At 43.8% G+C, this 20,817-nt stretch overlaps 1 protein-coding gene and 1 long non-coding RNA gene across 2 annotated transcripts in view; both read right to left on the bottom strand.

Annotated features, from left to right (window-relative positions):
- LOC148892072 (palmitoyltransferase ZDHHC5-A-like) overlaps window positions 1-20,817 on the bottom strand; it is a 71,131-nt gene that overhangs the window by 10,483 nt on the left and 39,831 nt on the right. The window contains 3 exon segments of the mRNA XM_089005675.1: window positions 4,726-4,817; window positions 8,862-8,964; window positions 14,935-15,107. Coding sequence (XP_088861801.1) covers window positions 4,726-4,817; window positions 8,862-8,964; window positions 14,935-15,107 — 368 coding nt within the window.
- On the bottom strand, window positions 9,687-12,937 carry LOC148892073 (uncharacterized). The gene is made up of 3 exons (XR_016116168.1): window positions 10,534-12,937; window positions 10,399-10,454; window positions 9,687-10,317 (listed from the first exon to the last, which is right to left on the bottom strand). It is a non-coding gene; the product is annotated as an uncharacterized LOC148892073 (long non-coding RNA).

Below are 20,817 nucleotides of genomic sequence, written 5' to 3'. Positions count from 1 at the left end.
TGCTCTCCACTGCAGCACCGTCGATGGTTATTGGAGCATGCTGGGAGTGCACTCTCCTGAAGTCCACAACAATCTCCGTCTTCATCACACTCAGGCGGCTGACCTCGTTCCTGTAGGCTGTCTCTTCATCGTTGTTGATCAGGCCCACCACACTTGTGTCATCCGCAAACTTTATGAATAGGGTGCAGCTGGATAGATGGATGGTGAGCAGAGCGAAGAGGAGGGGGCAGAGTGAAGAGGAGGGGGCTCAGCACACACCCCTGGAGGGCCCCTGTGTTCAGCGTGATGGTGCTGGAGGTGTTGTTTCCAACACTAACTGCTTGTGGTCACCCCGTTAGGAAGTCCAACAGCCAGTTGCACAGGGAAGTCAATGAACAGCATTCTGACATAGGAGTATCTGGTCTTCAGGTGGGTGAGGGATGTGTGGAGAGCGGTGGAGATGGCATCATCGGTCGAGCGGTTAGGCCGATATGCAAACTGCAAAGGGTCGTGGTTGGGGGAGGGCAGCCTTGCTGTGGTTCCTAACTAGCCGCTCGAAGCACTTCATGAAGATGGGAGTGAGTGCGACCGTGCGGTAGTCGTGGCAGGTGGGGGGCGATTTCTTCGGGCCCGGGATGATCGTCGTGGCTTTGAGGCACGTGGGGAACACAGCCTGGCTCAGTGAGCTGTTGAAGATGTCCGTGAAGACACCTGTGATCTCCTCAGCGCAGTCTCTCAGGACACAATGCCCTCGGGACCCAGGGCTTTTTGTGCCTTGGTCATTCTGAGGGATCACCTCACGCTGGTCACCAGTAGCTGGTGGTGTCTTCTGTGCTGGAGTGCTGTTGTCTGCCTCGAAGCAGGCGAATAAGTCGTTCAGATGGTTCAGAAGAGTGGTGGAGTTCTCGCAGGTCTGTTGAGAGGGCTTGTAGTCTGTCATGGTCTGTATCCCCCGCCACAGGTTCCTGGTGTCTCTGCTGTCTCTGAAGTGGTTGGCGATCCTCCTGGAGTGCTGTCTCATGATGCTGCGCGATAGGTTGGCCCTGGCTGTCCTCAGGCCCAGCTCATCGCCAGCTTTAAAGGCAGCGTTCCGAGCCCTCAGGAGCCTGTGGACTTCACCCGTCAGCCATGGCTTCTGTTTGGCCCGGATGAGGATGTATCTGGTGACAGTCATGTCATCCATGCACTCCCTCAAGTAGACAGAGTCGGTGTAGTCCTGGAGGTCTATGGTGTTGTCGTAGGTGGCTGCTTGTCGGAACATGTTCCAGTGGGTGGTAAAGAAGCAGTCTTGGAGTGCCTCTGACGGCCTATCAGGCCACACCCGTATCTACTTCTTGACTGGTCTGAGGACTTTGACAAGTGGCCAGTGTGCGGGAATTAGCATGATGGCCTGAGGTGTGATTGAGTGGCCTGAAGCTCCGATGTGGGGGAAGGGAAGGCTTTGTAGGCTCCTTCGTATGTGGCGAAAACATTATCCGGAATGTTGTCACCTCTAGTGGGAAAGTTAATGTGTCCATGGAAACACGCTTTTCGGGTTGGCATGGTTGAAATCACCAGCCAGGATAAGGAAAGCATCTGGGTGCGCTGTCTGTTGCTCGCTGATGTGCTGGTGGAGTTCATTCAGTGCCACACTCCTGTTGTTAATTGAGCTCGAGGGTGGGGGTGTAAACTGCTACCAGTAGTCTGGCACTAAATTCCCACGGCAGGTAGAATTGCTGACATTTTACGACCATAAGCTCAGTGGTGAGCAGTGTTTACATACCACAACAGCGTTGCGGCACCAGGCATCACTGATGTAAACACAGAGTCCCCCGCAGCGAGTCTTCCCCCCGTCGACGAGCGCTCTGTCTGCTCGGAAGCTGGTTCGCTGGGATAGCTGGATGGCACTATCCGGTTTGCCGTCATCCAGCCATGTTTCCACAAACACAAGGACACAACACTCACCCACCGTCTTGGAAGTAGAGCGGAGAAGTCTTATGTAGTCCATTTTATTGTACAGCGAGCGTACGTCAGCCAGCGTGATGGTAGGAATGCTCGGCCGGCGGGGGCTAGCCGCGAGCCTAGTGCGGATAGCTCCGCGCTTCCCCCTCTTCTGCTTCCTCATACTCTGGGTTGGGTACAGGAGTGGGGGTCGGTGGACGAGCCGACTCCTGGAGCAATCCACACTCGCTTCGAACTTCTGTTTCCGCTGGTTCTGGAACAGCATGGGCAGAACCTCACAGGAGTAGGTACGCCTCGAATGTAGCGAGGCAGAGGGAGACAAACATTTACACGAGTGTGACAAACATAATAAACACGAAAACGCCAATTTGCCTGGAGAGAGAGGAGCCGCTGCATGTTTACGCGCCGTCATTAAAAAAAACAAAAAACAAAAGGAGGCGACACATAACAAAAAGTAATGACTGCTAGCAAGTAATTCAGTAATTATGTGCCAGCAGCTTCATTCATGGCTTACTGAAGACCCAAGGATATATGTTGTCGTACTACAGTAGGTGTGAATTTATTTTGCGGCTGTTAGAGCGTCTGTGGTTTATACATACATGTACATATATTCCATACAAAATATAGCACGGAAGCAACTTAAGAACAAATTCACCTGACGAACGACTGCTTGGAACGTATCTCGTTCGTCAGCTGGGGGGCATCTGAACAGCAGCTTTGACTCCTTGTTTTAAGTGCTTTGTCACCATCTTGTACCCACCCCACAATCCCGTGTGTGTTTCTGATATTTGCAACAGGGTTCACACCTGATGTACTGCAAATAATGGGGGTTATTGCATTAATTATGTTGTCAGAATCAGCATCAGAAAGCCTTTAATAGTCCCACAATGGGGAAATTTGCAATATCCAGCAGAAAAATTGAAAGGGGGTGGAAGGTCTAAAGATAAAACAAAGTATTCTATGCACAAAAGAAAACGTCAGGAGACTGAAATGTACAACTGCACAAAAAAACATTTCATCAAAAGAACTGTTAATCGTGCAAAGAATAAAAATGTATAAAAGTATAAAAAGCATATTTGATATATGAAACTGTATTGACTTGACATAAGGTGGCTGTGCTATTTAAAATGTGCCCAGGTTTTTGTTTTTGTCATGTGTGTTTATTAAGAAGCCTGACAGCAGTCGGTAGGAACAAACGGCTGTATTCTCTCCTTCTTTTGAGCGCACGTAAAAGTCTCTGGCTGAAAGATCTACCCAGTGCTATCAGGGTGGGCAGGAGGGGGTGCGAGGGGCTGTCCATCATAGGTAGCAATTTTGCTACCGTCTGTGTGTTGCCCATCAACTCCAGAGAGTCCAGGGAGCAGCCCAGGACAGAACTGGCCCTCTTGACCAGGTGATCCAGTCTTTTTCTGTCCCTGGTGGCGATGCTGCCTGACCAGCAGACAATTCCATACTGTATGGCTGAAGCGACCACAGAGAGTTGTCATGTTTTGAGAGCATTGTATCCTGTACCGAACCAAATTCATGATAAAGGATAAAGTTGACTTCCATCCCACCAGAATCACGTGAGACCCGTTGGTCACTGTTGAGACTTGACCTGTGGGATTCCCCCAAAAAGTTCAGCCTCTGTCGCTGATTTTGACTTGGCATGTTTTGAGTCTTGGGGAGAGTATTTTTAAGACCTCCCCATGTGCGCTGAAATGGTTTCCTTTGATGAAGCAAATTACTGGAACTCTAAGCTGTGCTCTTCTATCAATGAGTTTGAGGTTAGTGAAGTGGTTAAAAAGCTTTTCGGCGGCAAGGTGCTGGGTGAATGAGACACGCCCAGAGTTCATCAAGACTCTGGATGTTGTGAGACTGTCTACATCACGTGAACACTTAGAATGAAAGTTCTGGAGACAGGTGCCCTTTTTTAGGAAGAGAGACAGCAGTGTCACATTTCTGTTTGTGACCAACAGTTGGCACTGTAACGTGGTGCACCTGTTTGTCATTATGTCATTAGGATGTGAAAAGGACTATCGGCACGGCCACTCTGTGGCGGGTCATTGTTTGTTAGACCCTTGATGAAAATGTTTCTTCAGCCGTCATCTGTACATCTTTGAAGGTGTCGGACGATTCGCTTCTCATCCATGAGGCTTTGTCAGTGAACATTTTTTTTTGCTTGTATATATATATATATATATACACAGTAAAGTCTCGTTATATCGATATTCAAGGGAGTCCGAAAAAATATCGATATAACCGGACTATGGATATATCCGAACCTGCGCGCATGTAATTTTCTCCTAGCGTTCATAAAAATTGTATCGTAATAAGCGGTACTATCGATATAACCGATATCGATATAACGAGACTTTACTGTATACAGTAAAGTCTCGTTATATCGAAGAAGTAATCAGTGTCGCCTCAGGGAATAGTCCTTTGCTCCCCCAACCTTAAAGCAGGGAACTATCAAAGTAGGGATCTATATACAGTAAAGTCTCGTTATATCAATATTCAAGGGAGTCCGAAAAAATATCGATATAACCGGGACTATCGATATATCCGACCCTGTTTGCATGTAATTTTCTCCGTGCGTGCATAGAAATAGTATCGATATAACCGGTACTATCGATATAACCGATATCGATATAACGAGACTTTACTGTATACAGTAAAGTAGAGGCTCCAGCAACCCCCGCGACCCTAATGAGGAATAAGCGGTACGGAAAATGAGATGAGATGAGATGAGACATCATGCCACACTTGTCTGAAGTACAATGAATGGTATGCTTCTAAGTAAAAAATAAAAATGTAAATGTCAACCTGGGTGCTTGTGAACTGCAGAGAACATGAGCAATATTCTTCCAACACCCACTGGTAAAAGGGTTGACTCCTCCTCTGAACTTTCCGGTCACCTAAAAAAGATAAGAAATAACAGAGGATTGGACATGACATTTATCGTGTATTCCAGGTCGTTTGTGGTTCAGCATTCACAAATGTACCTGCTCATATATTTTACCACCAGGATTTCAATTCAGGTCAGTAAAGTCAGCAAGGTTTTATAATGTCTGAAAGTACTTCTTTGTTCTATGTTATATTTGAGTGGTGGAATTCTGATGTGTTTTTTACTTCCTGAGGTGACAATGCCCAAGCGAAGACCCAAATGGAAAATTTGCCTTGAATTGTGAATACGTCTTGCCATCTAATTGAAACCTAGTATACAGTTAGGCCTGAAAATATTTGGACAGACACACAATTTTCACAAGTTGGGCTAGTCAGATATGTTCGATCAGACACTATGGACAACGACTCGAACTCAGAAAGATTGTCCCTACTGCCGGCAGGAGACGCAGCCACTCATGACAGACGTCTGAATTCTGCAGCCCTCTGCCAAGCTATTTATTGAGAGTATATGCAAATTTAAGTGATACATTAGTAAAACATAGTTTTCTTGATTAGAATACCACACCCCTGGAACGTACTGAGCCCCAACAGCTGTAAGCAATAAAACTTTGTATTTTCCATGAGCTGATAAATTTGTAACCTGGCTAATGAGCTCTTCCTGTGATAAGGAGTTTCCCAAGCGCTAAATAATGTCCAAGGCCAGCTCTCCTAGATGAAGATGACAGTTTAACAAGCTGTGTCTGTTGACCTGATTGACCCCAGGTTGTCTGTGCTACAATTGGGTATTGGAGTCACACAGGTTGACTAAGCATATAACAGCATGAATCTTTTAAATATGAGAACTTATTCTGTTTAACCGCATTCGACTTGAAATGAAATATTTTGACCATAATTGCAGTGCAGACTGTAATGTTTAATTCAAGTGGTTGGACAACATCTGACTGAAAATGAAGGAATTGTACAAGTTTTTTCCCAAACAAGCCACATTTTAGGGACTCAAAAGTATTTGGAATATTAACTCATTCACTGCCATTCACAAATGTATTCGGGAATTTAAAATATGCTGTAGAACGCCATTTCCGAGTTCATTCGGGTTTCCCTTTTTTTTGCATCTCGGTCTATCTAGTGTGTGAATTTCTGTAGGTAATGTATTTCCCTTCAAGAGGGAGGGAGGCCTTCCTTTCAGGGTTTTAAAGGAGGAGAAAGCGGTGGTGATCATAGCGAAGTATTTTACTGGTAGTCACAATTACAAGCAATGTACGCTGGCACAGTATTGAAATGGCAGTTTAGCTGTACAACACAGTGAGGGTGATCTGTAGGAAGACTCGGGGCATTCACCCGATCGGCGAGGAACCAGCAGAAGCAGGCAGGACGACCCACCCGGAAGTTCAGGTACACATTCACGCGAGTTAGTTTTATTTTGTTTGCTCGGTGAATTCCTCCTGCAATAATCTATTATAGTTCAGACGTTCAGTGGGTTGTTCAGACGTTCAGTTTGTTAAGTTATGTACCATTATGTTCATCCTGTGACATCACAAGCGCACATGTGATGCTACTGTTATGTCTTAAGCGCATTGTCGATTCCTTTTTGATACTGTGAGATGTAACTGATACAGTATGATGATATTCATCCATATTTCTACAGAGGCTGGTCCAAGTGGAGTACCCCCCCCAACTCCCACACAGAATGCTAAAAGGCAGATGGAGAAGCGTCAGCGGCTGGCCATCGCTCCTACAGCAAAGAAAGCAAGACCAACCATAGTCTGCAGGGTCTGTGCACGGCGGGTGCTCCAGGAGTGAGACAAGACTTTATTGCAAGTCTTTATCAGTCCCGCTGCACCATGGAGAGTGCTATGCCACACTAAAAATAAGTACAGGCCGTCCCAAAGATAAAGAATCTTTTTGTTTTTACTTTTGATTCCTGCTTCATTAATAAATTATCTATAACATTCATTGAGAGCTCCTTGGATCGCATTATGTGTGTTCACAACAACAGCTTCCAAATGCAAGATCATACACCTACAATCAACTACAGACCTTTTCACTCATTAAATGATGACAGGTTAACAAAAAGGGGGGATTTCTGAGTCAATTACAGTTCTCTGCGCCAATTGTCCAATTACTTTTGGTCCTTTGAACAAGGGGAATAAGGGGTGTAAAAGGCGACAATTCCTAAACCCTTATTCCGATTTGAATGTGCAAAGTCGCAAATTGCAGCTGAGAGTGTGCACATGAAGCCCATATATTATATTACATATATGACTGTATTTTGGAATGTGTTTATGTGAACAGCTAAAATAAAACTTGTGTCACAGTCCAAATATTTTCGGGCCTAACTGTACATAATAAACCGAGCATCAAACGCCAGAAACGTAAAATAGTAGCAGCAAAAACAAGAACAACAACTGGTTTCAGCAAGACTGTGACAATACTAGTAGTCCATGCTTCAGGGCTAACTGTTTACTGTACTTTATAAAAGAAATATCAAAGCAATGTTTGAAAGTGATTGTATATGCAAAGGATTTGAGCCAGATGTCACGAACCTTTTTGAAAGTGTGAGATATTTCTTGGTTTGGTGATTTATGCAAAGGGCTACAAGTTACAACATATTATTAAAAGTCTCGATCCAACTTTAGAGAGTAAATCAGCTCTTCATTGGAATCGCTCACAGTTCATGGACTGGTGCCTGCAGAACCACTTCCAGATCAACCCTGGGAAAACTAAGGAGTTGGTTGTGGATTTCTGCAGGAAACAGTCTTCACCTGCAATGACGAACAACTAGGATACGGACATACAGAGTGTGACCTGTTTCAAGTAGCAGGGCTTTCTTCTCAACAATAAACTTGAATGGTCAAACACCACAGACACTCTGATGGGGAAGAGAGAGAAATGGTTCTTTCTGCGTAGAAAATTTAGGTCTTTTGGAGTTCAGGGATCACTCCTTAGCACAGCAACCTCCCTGAACAGAACCCAGTTACCATCACAGCGGCAGATATACAAGAAAGAGTCTCAGGTATGAAAAACTGGACGGCATCCTGATCATGAAGGGTGCAGTTCCTTCCAACTATCGGCCAATAACCTGTCTCTCCACAACATGGAAGCTCATGTCAGGCATCATTGCGGCTAAGATAAGTGGACACATGGATCAATACACGAGCAAAGCACAGAAAGGCATTAGTAGAGATACTAGAGGTGCCAAACATCAGCTGCTGGTTGACAGAACACACACTTTATCTCAGGAAGTCCTATCAGTGGCTAGAGAGGGCTGGCCTCAAGGACAGCACAGAGGCACTCATCCTGTCTGCTCAAGAGCAGGCCCTGAACACCAGAGCCATAGAGGCACGGATATACCACACCAGGCAAGACCCAAGGTGTAGGTAGGTGTAGGTTCGAGAATAGGAACACAATAAAGTTTGATCCTGTTTTCGGGTAAGGTCCTTTAAGAGCAGGCACTTGGGCTATCTATGTGGTGTTTGGCAACGAATGAACATTAACTCTGTCACCCTGTTTTAAACTTCTTCTTCTTCTCCGTTTGGATTTTCCCTTCAAGGGGTCGCCACAGCAAATCAGTGTCCTCCATCTTTAGAGGTTTGATCCGCATGTTTGTTTTGGCCAAGCTTTTACGTCGGATACCCTTCCTGACACAACCCTCTGTATTTATCCGGGCTTGAGACCGGCACAAGAAATCTTATGTCCCTTTGTGGCTACAGAACAAGCAACTCGCTCAGTAAAAGGCTCCAAAACACAAAATGGTAAGCGGCACAGCAACATTCAAAAACGTAAAAACTATACTCACCATTAGATGACAATGCTCTGATCTTACTGTGCAATGGGCATCTCTTTCCCTTGATCCTTGTAATAATAATAATAATAATAATAATAATAATAATATTAATAATAATCCGTTTTAAACCATTGTCGGTAATTTCAATTACTTTAGATAGGCAGACCAATGATTGGTGGAAATGTATAATTTGAGATACCCTGAGTCCCTATAACCCACAATCAATGGTGGTTGGCATGTAAGGAGACAAAAAAAATACAATATTTTCTACCTGCTCATTTGTAGTTCTGCCCCTTCCCACAAGAACAATGTGGAAACCAGTAAGACCTGCAACTGGAATGAAGAACAGGCCTGAAACACACATTACAACCATCCTGAAAAGGAAGGATGTTAAGGAACATATTGTCTGCTAATACTCTCATATGCCCTGGTTATTTGTAGTCGAAACACAGTTGGGGTTTTGGGGGTCAAACAAAAATTCAAGAGCATGAGATAAAACAAACAACCAACCAAACAAACAAACAAATCACTGATCTGATAAAGAGAAGGAACAATCGGCCAAAAATATGTATAAACTGTTGACAAATGACATGACAAAATGACAAAATGAGGTGACGGGATGCTGATTTCTATAGAGGTCTTTTACAGTAATGGTTTGATTTACAGTGCTGTCCAAAATAATAGCTGTGCAATGTGACAAACCGGAATATGCCTGGTTTTGTCACATCCTCTTCAACGCCAGGAGCGCGCCCCTCCCCTCCCTGCTCTCCGGACTCACTCACCTGTTGCTCATTTCCTTCCTTCTGGCTATAAAAGCCACCTGTTTCCGCTCGGTTGCGCCGGTGTATTCTCTGTTGTTCCGCTGTCTTCCGTCAGTACGCAGGTTGGTCCCATTTGTCCACTCGGTTGTCTTTCTACCTGTTTTGCCCTAAATGTCTCAGTAAAGACCTTTTCTTGAACTTGCCGTCTCCATCGGGTATTTTGGATCCAACTCGTTATTATTTCTCCTCATCCCTTGAGTCCTGTCACCACGCCTCGAGCAGGACGTGACAGGTTTTTCGTATATTTCTTATTGTTAAATCCCAGACAAGTTACCGTTAGGTGCAGGAGATTCTCAGAATACAAAAAAGAACCAGCATTTATAATGGGGACTTTCCGAAGGCTGTGCAGTTGGGCAAAGAGTTCAAAGGGGTATATTATGTACATAGCAGTGTGGCAACCAATTGGATTGGATTAACCTTTCTTCGTCTCACAATGGAGAAATTTACATTTCACAGCAGCAACGTTATGAAAGGAATTGGAAAGGAAAGAAAGGAGAAAAACAAAATACAGGGCCTGCTGGAAATGCAGCCACTCTCGCAATGGCATCTTGAAGTCAAAATAACAAAACAACTAAATAACAAATATAGTGAGACCTTGGCTTACGAACTTAATTGGTTCCCAGACAGAGTATGTAAGGCGAAAAGTGTGTATCCCAAAAATTTATTTCCCATAGGAAACCATTAAAATAAGAATAATCTGTTCCCAGGTTTCCATAAAATATTATTTTCAACTAAATAAGCCTTAAAACTACACACAACATACCTTATTTTATGTATATAAATGTGCTACTGTATTGTAATGAAAGAAATACACTGCACGGTATAATAAAGTCACTTTATGTACATTTGTGATGGTCATTGATGGCTTGATGGAATGGCATTGGAGGGCGGCGGTCAGAGGGATTGCTGTTTGGAAAGAGAGTCACATTCCATAAGGACTGTAATTAAAGAAATAAACTGTACTGTAAAATGAGTCGTTTTATTTACCTTTGTGATGGTCATTGATGCCTTGATGGAATGGCGTTGGAGGTCAGAGGGAATTGCTGTTTGGAAAGAGAGGCACATTACACGAGGACTGTAATTAAAGAAATAAACTGTACTATAAAATAAAGTTTTATTTACCTTTGTGATGGTCGTTGATGGCTTATGGAAGAAGAGTCACCTTCCCTAAGGACTGTTGGTAACTCAACCTCTGGTGTGGCTTCTTTTCTTTGCTTCTTTGGAGACTCCTTCTCATTTTTGCTGATTAAAAACCTCTTAATTGACACCTGTTGCTTCCTGACTTGTAAGGTCTTACGAAGCTGAGGAATCATATTATCGTTCATCATGTTGATGATTCTCATAGCCACAGTCTTTTCTGGAACTGTTTGATAAAAGCCTGAACATAATTCCACTTTGCCAACATTGCCTTGATGGGCTCACTTGATGCTGCAGCCATCTCCGCCTCCTCGCCCTCAGATGCCATCAATTGCTGGCTTTAAAATCCTCAATAAGCGCCAAACTTCCAGGGTGCCGCATGGCGATATGGTGAATTAGCCGTGCTTTCTCGCATATAATTGCTTTACTCACGATGTCGCCGGATAGCTGCTTTTCGTTAATCCAAATTAACAGAAGTTTTTCAACTTCTTCGATTGCCCGAGGCCGTTGCTTTGACAGCACGGAAACACCTTTTGCAACAGACGCACCTTTGATGGCTTCTCTGTTGCGGAGAATGGTAGCAATGGTTGACTTAGTATAGCCGTACTGGGCAACTAAATCACACAAACGCACACCTCGTTCGTGTTTTTCAATGGTCTCCTTCTCCTCGACGGTGATTTTGTTTTGTGTCTTCTTCAGCTGAACACAAGCCTGTGGTGCGGTCTTTTTCGGTCCCATAATAGCAAAATTATCTGCAAATAGCTCCTCGGAGGCGATCGATGCGTGAATTCAGAGAGAGGGGGTGTGGAAAGGTGCGCCGGCTGGAGCGCTGTTCGGTCGTGTGCTTCCGCCAAAGATCCGAAGATAACTTCGCTAGATCCGAAGATCACTCCGCCAGCCATGGTGGGTGTGTATCGCGAAAAGTAGTGCGTATTTCAAGGTTTAATTTTCATAAATTTGACATTCGTAAACGAAAAGTTCATAAGGTAAGGTGTTCGTAAGCCGAGGCCCCACAGTACTGTAATTTCTGGACTACAAAGTGCACCTGATCTTTCGCCTCACCCAGTACATTTTTTACACAGATATGAAGAAGCAAAAAAAAAACTGTGGTCATGCAACTAAATACAGGTAACATCCGAGTTCCGACTGGGTTCTGTTCCGACAAAAAGGTCGTAAGTCAAACGGTCGCAAATGGAAAAGCATTCTAAATGGCCGATGCCAGGTATATACGACAGAATAGTATACAATGTCAATCTGTTGTTTTTAAAGAATGTTTTCTCTTGAATACTATTATATCCCAAACTGCTTACAGTTCAATTATAAATCTTATAACTTTTAGTGTCCATTTTATAATTTTATATTTTGTATTATTGATTTTTATTACTGTGTCGTTCTGCTGACCCAAATACGCACGGCTTCCCATGCATACACGCTGTTGAAAAATCCCTGTCCCTGCTAACGGAGAAGCTAGGAGAGGTCGCCCAATACGCACGCTCAGACTTAGCGGACGATGAAGGAAAAAAGCCTCAAAGAGGCGGTGACGGCATAGGCCGACACGGCGTTCTTGTTGCGCCGACGCAGCGTTCTCACGCCCGACCCACTTCGGCTTTCGCTGACCCACAGTCGCTGACCCACAGTTTCGCTGACCCACAGTGTCGACCCGAGCGCCGACACTCACCCGCCTCGGTGTCCGGTTGTCTTCTCCCCGGCCTTACCCCGCTCTCCGTGCAGACGCGCGGGCCGACCCCGCGGTTGTCTGCGATGCAGACGCGCTCGATCCACCACCTTGCCGCCGCCGCGATGCCACCGACGCGATGCCGCCGACGCGATGCAGCCGACGCGATACAGACTGTGACGGGGACCCTCCCCCCCATTCGCCTCGGCTTTCGCCTTGGCCGGTGGACACCCCTCCTCCCGTGCCATTACACGGTCAATTGCTGTGTGACAGTGAGATACTGGCTTCCTAAAAATGCGCTGCAAGGACGTTGCGGTGCCTGGCGTAGAATTAAAAAAAAAAGGGGGGTCTGGCGGTTGTGGTCGTAAGTACGGGTATGTCGCACCGGTTGTAACTCGGATGTAACCTGCAGTACCTTTTCTGGGGGGAAATACAAAATAGTTTTGAGTTTGTACAGTCAACAGCAGACGCTGCAATTTTTTGAACACGCCCCTTTGAACTATTTGCCCAATTGCACAGCCTATGAAGCATGCCCTTTATGACTGCTGGGTCTTGTTTCCTGAGAATCGACTGACACCTACTGGTCACTTGTCAGTAGGTGCATTTAACAATAAAGAATATACTAAAAACCAGGGATATTCTGTTTCGTCACATTTCACTGCTATTATTTTGAACAGCACTGAATGAACGTCACTTCATATAAATATTTGCACTCTTCATATAAAACGCCACAACAGGAAAATACTGCTTCTTGCTACGAAAGAAATATCAAGATACAAAAACTAAAAATTCAGACTCAGCAGCTAATCACAGCTCGGAGGTTTCCTGAACGAAACATACTCATAGCCGCGCTGCCAATATTGCCAAGCATCATCTTGGCATCCCATTGGGTAAGAGAGACCTCTACAGCAGTGTTTTTCGGCCATTTTTGAGCCAGGGCACATTTTTTACATTGGAAACATTTTGTGGCACACCACTAACCAAAAATGTATTCATAAAGTGACACTCTGAACAGTATATTTGTGCTTGAAAATCACGGCTTTATAGAATGTCAATGTGTGTAGATTGATAGACGTGTTTATGGATTGGATGTACCTTTATTCGTTGTTATGCATCCTTATCATTCGTCCCACGAGCCATGAGGTGTTCTGACAGTTTTAGGTACAGTGATACCTTGGCTAATGAACTTAATTGGTGTGTAAAGTAAAAAGTGTGTATCCCAAAAATTAATTTACCATAGGAAACAATTAAAATTGATGGAATGGAGTGGCTGCTTTCATCAGCATTAAACACTTGATGAGGAACGTAACCTTCTTCTTTCACCATCTTGAGGAATGATCCATTGTAGGTGATTTCTCTGTGGTAATTGTATCTAGTTCCTCATCAATTGTGTTCTGTTTAGCTGGGTTGATAGCTTTCTGCATCAAGTGTACAGATGGCTTGTGCGTGTAGTTTGTGGAGCCACTGCTGTGTTCTCGACCAATCACGCGGCTTTAACCGAAGACTGGGGGCGGAGAATAGAGGACAAAAACAGTCGGCTGCTATTTTATTATTAGAAGAACGGGCTCGTTTGCGTTCACCTCACTCATTGAGGCAGCTCTGTGTACGAAAAAAGTTTGTATGCCAAGGTAAAGTTCGAAAGCCAAGGTAAAATGTGCATAAATTTAACGTTCGTAAAGCGAAAAGTTCGTAAGCCAAGGGGTTCGTAAACCGAGGTATCACTGGAAATGTAAATCACGCAGAAAAAGTGACAACCAAAGTTTCCAGCTTTGATAAATCCAATGTTCTGAATTGAGTACGGTGATACCTCGGTTTACAAACCCCATGGCTTACGAACTTTTCGGTTTACGAACGTCACATTTTTGAAAATTTTACCTTGGCATACGAACTTTTTTCGTAAGCGGAGCTGCCTAAATGAGTGATGTGTCGTTCTTCTACCAACAAAATGACAGCCGACTGTTTTTATCCTCTATTCCCTGCCCCCAGTCGTCGGTTAAAGCCACTAGAGTGGTCAAGAACGCAGCAGTGAGGGGGGGGGGGGGGGGGGGTGGTGGTGGTTTAAACATTAAAGAGATAGGCAGACGACAGTGAGCGTTTCAACTTTGAGATTTCAAAGGAAGAGTGTAGACTGCAAGGTTAAAATATCCCATCAATCAGGCTCCACAAACAACCCGCACAAGCCATCACTACACTTGAGGCAAAAAGCTATCAACCCAGCTAAACAGAACACAATTGATGAGGAACTAGATACAATTATCAGAGAAAGCACCGACAGGGGAAAAATCCTCAAGATGGTGAAAGGTTACGTTCCTCATCAAGTGTTAAATGCTGATGAAACCGGCCACTCTATTCCATCAAGCCATTAACGACCATCACAAAGGTAAATAAAATGAGTGTATTATTTCTTTAATTATAATACCATAGCACATTTATTCTGAATAAAACAAGGTCTATTTTGTATAGTTTTAAGGCTTAGAAAATTAGAAAGTAGAAAATTACGTTTTATTACTCCTGCAACGGATTATTCTCATTTTAATTGTTTCCTGTGGGAAATTAATTTTTGGGATACACACTTTTCGCCTTACACACTCTGTCTAAGTTCGTAAGCCAATGTATCACTGTACATTAGGATATTAAGTGCAAAATTCATTGAACCGTGACAAACTTATTTATTCATTAAAACAAAGGAAAGACCATTCATTCAAGGATACGTGACAATCGCATGTAGGCGATCAATACACTGATGATGATAGAGGATGAAGAGCAAACCAAAGCCAAACACAGCCATGATGTGGGCAGTCAGGAAAAGGAGGAAGAGGAAGAAGTATCTGTAGTTTCTCCTGCCAATACAGTTATTGACCCACGGACAGTGGTGGTCAAAGTCCTGTAGAAGCAAAGAAAACATTGATGAGTCCAAGTTTGAGCAACAATGGAACTCAATTTGACAACAATCTTTGTAAAGGTGAGAATATACAGTAGATACATTCAGAACTCTGCAAAGTTTTATTTGATAACTAGACCCAAAGCAATGAACTCTGTTAGATATTTGTAGGAGCTATTATGATTATGATTATTATTTTTGATGAACTAAAATCTCACCAAACTTTACGTCTGTGTAAGCTCTCAGTTGTACAGGAGTGGTCCATCGATGAAAATAAACGTTTTCATCGATGGACTCACCAAACTTTGTGCACTCAATCCGGCAGGTATAAAGTGGATACGTCTGTGTAAGCTCTCAGTCGTACAGGAGTGGTCCATCGATGAGAAGGTTTCTTCAGCCGTCATCTGTACAATTTTGAAGGTTTCAAACGTTTCGCCTCCTATCCAAGAGGCTTCGTCAGCAAACTAAAGTCACTTTATATATCGATTGATAAAACCGACCCGCTTACTACGCCAATTACAAAGATGGAAGACATTTTGAAAACCCTGCTTGCAAGTCAGGAAGCCCAATATCGGGCCAATTTGGATCTCCTGGAGGAGCAAAAGAGAGCCAATGAACTGAAGACGGAGTTCTTTTCCAAGAGTCTCTAGGCCTCACCCCTCTTGACGTCCTCCTCATGTAGCCTAGCCACCTTAGCTAGGTTCAAATTCAGTGTCCAGTCGTGTGGTCCCAACTGGCAATGAGTTCCACGCAGCAATCAACTTCTTCACAGAGCACAGCAATCGAGCTTGTCTTTCCCCAAGCTCCACAATCAGAGGCTCTCTGCCTTAAGAGCCTTGCTTGCCAATCAAGCCCTGATCAGCTGCAGGTGTGTGGTTTTAATTGCTGCCTTCCACCAGATGGGGCCAAGACTCTCTCTGGGTGGAGCCATCTTAGGGGGATGTATTTGCCCTCCAGGACACAGCCTCTCGTGACATCACAGTATATACATAAAAAACACACACACGCATTTTAAATAATGTACGTCGTACTACAACCTTGGTTGTAGTACAACGTACTAGAAGTAATAAAGGTGTAGTAATAAAGGTTGAAAGGTACGAAACTCAAATTACAAACTAACGTCATTTTCACTTTTTCTTGACCGAAATATAACTCCTGGAAATGCTTGGGAGTATTCCTCATGAAACGACTGTAGTTTTCTTATAGATTTAACACTTTTTGTGGCTTTTTCTGAAGAAGATACCATTACATGACAATGATGAAAACGATGCTATGATTCCAGGAATGACCCGTTACACGCGCATTTCATCTAAACGAAGCTAACAGCCGGCACCTCTTGTAAATTTAGATACGATACGATCTCATGTTTTTAATTTTTTTATTGGAAACCGTAATTTTCATTAATACACCGTAACCCGGAATGGGATGATTAAAACCGTACTCGTTACGGCAAAACAAGAGTACGTGGTTGGCAGGTATGCAGTTGGTGCAGAAAATCAGTGAACCATTTTAAAGTGATCAATAGCTGTATTTGTAGTACAACAAGTGTGCAATTATGCAGATGTACTTGAGCGCCTCAAAGTGTCTGGGGCCGCAGATTATATAAGTCAGTAACAGTGGTTCAAGTGAGTACAGAGCTCGAGCTACAATGATTATAATGGGATGTTGTTTCACAGATTTGTGCAAAATTGCAAAGAGACATTATCCAGTTATATTTGGGTGACTGTTAAGAGAGTAAATGTCTACTGAATTTGGTGTACGTGGATCGGTAGCGCCTGCCGAAGGGGAGTAGCTAGAAAAAGTAGTGGGCAGGGGACTGAGGGTCCAGTAGGATTTTCAGTGCCCTTGTCTTGGTTCTTGCAGTGTGTAAGTCCTCGAGAGTGGGGAGGGCGGTGCCAATGAGTTTTCCGCCGTCCTAACTGTTCGTTGAAGTCATATTTTGTCCCTTTTTGTGGCAGCCCCGTACCAAACCATTATGAAAGAACACAGCATTGATTTGATGGCTGCCATCTAGAACTGTCGTAGCACCTCCCGTGGCAGGTCATGCTTCTTCAGCAGTCTCAGGAAGTACATCCTCTGTTGGGCCTTTCTCAGGATGGAGTTGGTGTTGACCTCTCACTTCATATCCTGGAAGACTGTGATTTCCAGGAACTTGAAGGCCTTGACGGTTGAGACGGGGTGGTTGGATTGTGTGTGGGGCAACTGTAATGATGGATGTTTCCTGAAGTCCACAATCATCTGTACCATCTTGAGCGTGTTCAGCTCTAAGTTGTGTCGGCAGCACCAGAGCTCTAGCTGCTCCACTTGTTGTCGGTACGCAGACTCGTTGCTGTCTTTAATGAGACCGATGACCGTGGTGCCATCTGCGTACTTTATGAATTTGACAGCTGGGTGCGATTTCGTTCGTGGCGGGAGAAGAGCAGTGGAGGAAGGACACATCCCTGCGGGGCTCCAGTGAGAGTGGTGCGTGTTGATGATATTTTTCCCAGTCTCACCTGTTGTGTCCATACCGTCAGGAAGCTGAGAATCCAGCGGCAGATTGTAGGGGACACACTGAGCTGGAGAAGTTGGACGGTGAGGAGTTCCGGGATGATGGTGTTGAACGCAGAGCTGAAATCCAAAAACAGGATCCTTGCATAGGTCCCTGTGTTGTTGAGGTGCTCGAGGATGTGGTGTAGCCTGATTTGACGGCATCTTCCACAGACCTGTTTGCCCGGTAGGCAAACTGAAGAGGGTCCAGGAGGGGTCTTGTGATGCTCTTTTGGTGGTGCGGCATGAGGTGTTCAAAGGCCTTCATGACCACAGACGTCAGAGCGACAGGCCTGTAGTTGTTCAGTTCCGGTGTTGGCCGTTTCATGGAAACTGGGATGACGGTGTACTGTTTGAAGAGGGATGGGACCTCACATTGCTCCAGGGATATGTTGAAGATTTACGTGAAGACTAGAGCCAGCTGATCTTTCATGAAGGCGGGGGACACTTTGTCAGGCCCCGCAGCCTTCTTGGTCTTCTGCTGGTTGAAGAACCGTCTCATGTCCAGTTCTGTAGGGCAGAGGAAGGGGTGGGGGCATAGATACAGTAGTTTTTTGTCGTGGTGGGCAGATGTGGGTAATGGGGGTGTCTTTTTCAAATCAGAAAAAAACATGTTTTGCTCATCAGCCAGACCCTTATTTTTCACTGCTAGGGGGTGGTGACCGATAGTTTGTGATTGCTTTCAGACCATTCCACACCGATGCAGAGTCGTGAGCAGAGAACAGTTTTTAAGCCTGTCCGCATACCTTTTCTTCATTCCCTTTGTCAGTTGGTTTCGGGCGTGTTTGTAAAATGCTCAATCTCTGCTCCTAAATGTGGCCTTCTTCTCTTTCCTAAGCTGCCTGTGTTTGGGAGTGAACCATGGCTTGTTATTGTTGAAGGAGCGGAAGGCCGTTGTTGGTACACATTCTCACAGAAACTAATATACAGTATGATTTTATGGCGTCTCTGTATTCATCCAGTGTGCCTGTTGAAGTTTCAAAGACGACTCAATCAGTGCAGTCTCTGATGAAACAGTTAATGTGGTGCTCATCCTCTGGAAGTTCACGGTTAAGATGTGCTTGATTAAAATCGGCTAAAATGATAAGGGGTGGCTGGATATATAAATTCAAGATTTTTTACATGGTCCGCTTGCGTTGGCATATATTCAACTAGTGATAAAACAAACACATTTATGACAAATGTTTCAGTCCTTAAAGGACAACCGACACCATATTTTTGTTTCCTAACTGACATCAGAAAAAGGTGTTATAGCATCTAAAATACCGAAAACACACAGGAGGATATTTTTAGTCAAATGTAAAACACCAATAAAAATGACTTAAAGTGTCCTGAAACTGCAAAAAATTGAAAACAGAAGTGGCCAGTTTCAGAAGGTCCCGCCCCCTTGTTAATGGTGTCACGCCAAGACGTCTTGCCTTGCTCGAGAATTAAAACAATGGCTTCAGATTCAGAGAACATGCTTTCTTGTTACTCATCCAGTTATGAATATGATTCAAATAGTTCTGAAGAGGAAAGCATACATGTTTGCAATTGATTAAATAATTTATTCCGTGTCAGTTTGATGTATCGGGGGGGGGGGGGGGGGGGGGGGGGGGGGGGGGGGGCAATGTCGCACTGAAAAAAGGCAGTAGATGGCGACAAAGCTCCGTGTGGAAATGGGCTCAAAAAACACAAGGATTCACCATCGCGTTATTTATGTGTTTTCCTTCCAATCGCCATCAACACGGATCAACACAGTTTTCAGACCAAACAAAGTACAGTGAGACCTCAATTTACAAACACCTCAACTTACAAACTTTTTGCCTTACAAACGTCAAATTTATGAAAATTAAACCTTATAATAAGCACTATTTTCATAATACACACCCACCACGGCTGGCGGAGTGATCTTCGGCGGAAGCACACGACATAACAGCACCAGAGGTTAAGTTACCAACAGTCCTTATGGAAGGTGACTCTCCTTCCATAAGCCATCAACCACAATCAAAAAGGTAAATAAAACTTTATTTTACAGCTGTTTATTTCTTTAATTACAGTCGTCATGTAATGCGTCTCTCTTTCCAAACAGCAATTCCCTTTGACCTTCGACCTCCAACGCCATTCCATCAAGCCATAAATGACCATCACAAATGTAAATAAAGTGACTTTATGATACAATGCAGTGTATTTCTTTTCATTACAATACAATTTATTATACATAGGATAAGATATGTTGTGTGTAGTTTTAAGGCTTATTTAGTTGAAAAGTATATTTTATGGAAACCCGGGAACGGATTATTCCCATTTTAATGGTTTCCTATGGGATTTTTTTTTTTTTTTTTTTTTGAGATACACACTTTTCGCCTTACACAGTCTGTCTGGGAACCAATTAAGTTCGTAAGTTGAGGTCTCACTGTACCGAAAAATGCATTGATGTGATGAAAGGACTGCTACAGTGTGTCCTTTCTCGGTCAGGGGCGTTCCTTCCGTGACGTCAGGACTCGTCACAAACTCAAAAACAAGACTTCCGGAATATTCAGCGCGAGTCTTAAAACGTAAAATATAGCTATATGCGGTGGGATCTTTGTAAAATACGCTCAGTAGATGTTCTGCCCCCAGTCATTACGTTACAATGCAGTAGATTGCCCCCTAGTGGTGGAAATAGTTAAAACCACCCAAAAACGTTGTGGAGTAGCCATTTTGAAATCAAACGGGTTTTTTTCTGAAGATACAAAAAGGAGAGGAGTAGCAGTACCTTAGATTGCAGGAGTTTCTGAAAAACTACAAAGAGTCCTTTGGCAACACAAAATTCTTACTTATTTCAAACCGCTAAACACTTTCAGGCAAAAATTAGTGCATCCAAAAGATAGGCTGCCAAATGAAAAACAAAGTAATGTAGCTTATTGGATACATTGTAAGAATGAAAATTCTAAAGAGCAGTACATTGGGGAGACTAAATAAATTCTCAAAAAAAAGACTATCAACATCGCAGGGATAATACTAGTGGGCCTCAATCGGCAGTACATATGCATCTAAAAGCTAGCAACCACTCATTTGACGACAACGAGGTTAAAATGTTCGCGAAAGAACATAGATGGTCTGAAAGGGGAGTAAAAGAAGCGATTTTCATAAAACAACTAAATCCTTCATTAAACCGCTTTGGTGGGGTGAGGTTTAATTTGGATCGTTCATACAATAGCTT

Source organism: Hippocampus bargibanti, linkage group LG10 (assembly GCF_051943395.1).
Source record: "Hippocampus bargibanti isolate YZ-2025 linkage group LG10, ASM5194339v1, whole genome shotgun sequence".
Lineage (NCBI taxonomy): Eukaryota > Metazoa > Chordata > Actinopteri > Syngnathiformes > Syngnathidae > Hippocampus > Hippocampus bargibanti.
The sequence above is the reverse complement of the archived record's forward strand: the minus strand, read 5'-3'. Positions and strand labels throughout refer to the sequence as shown.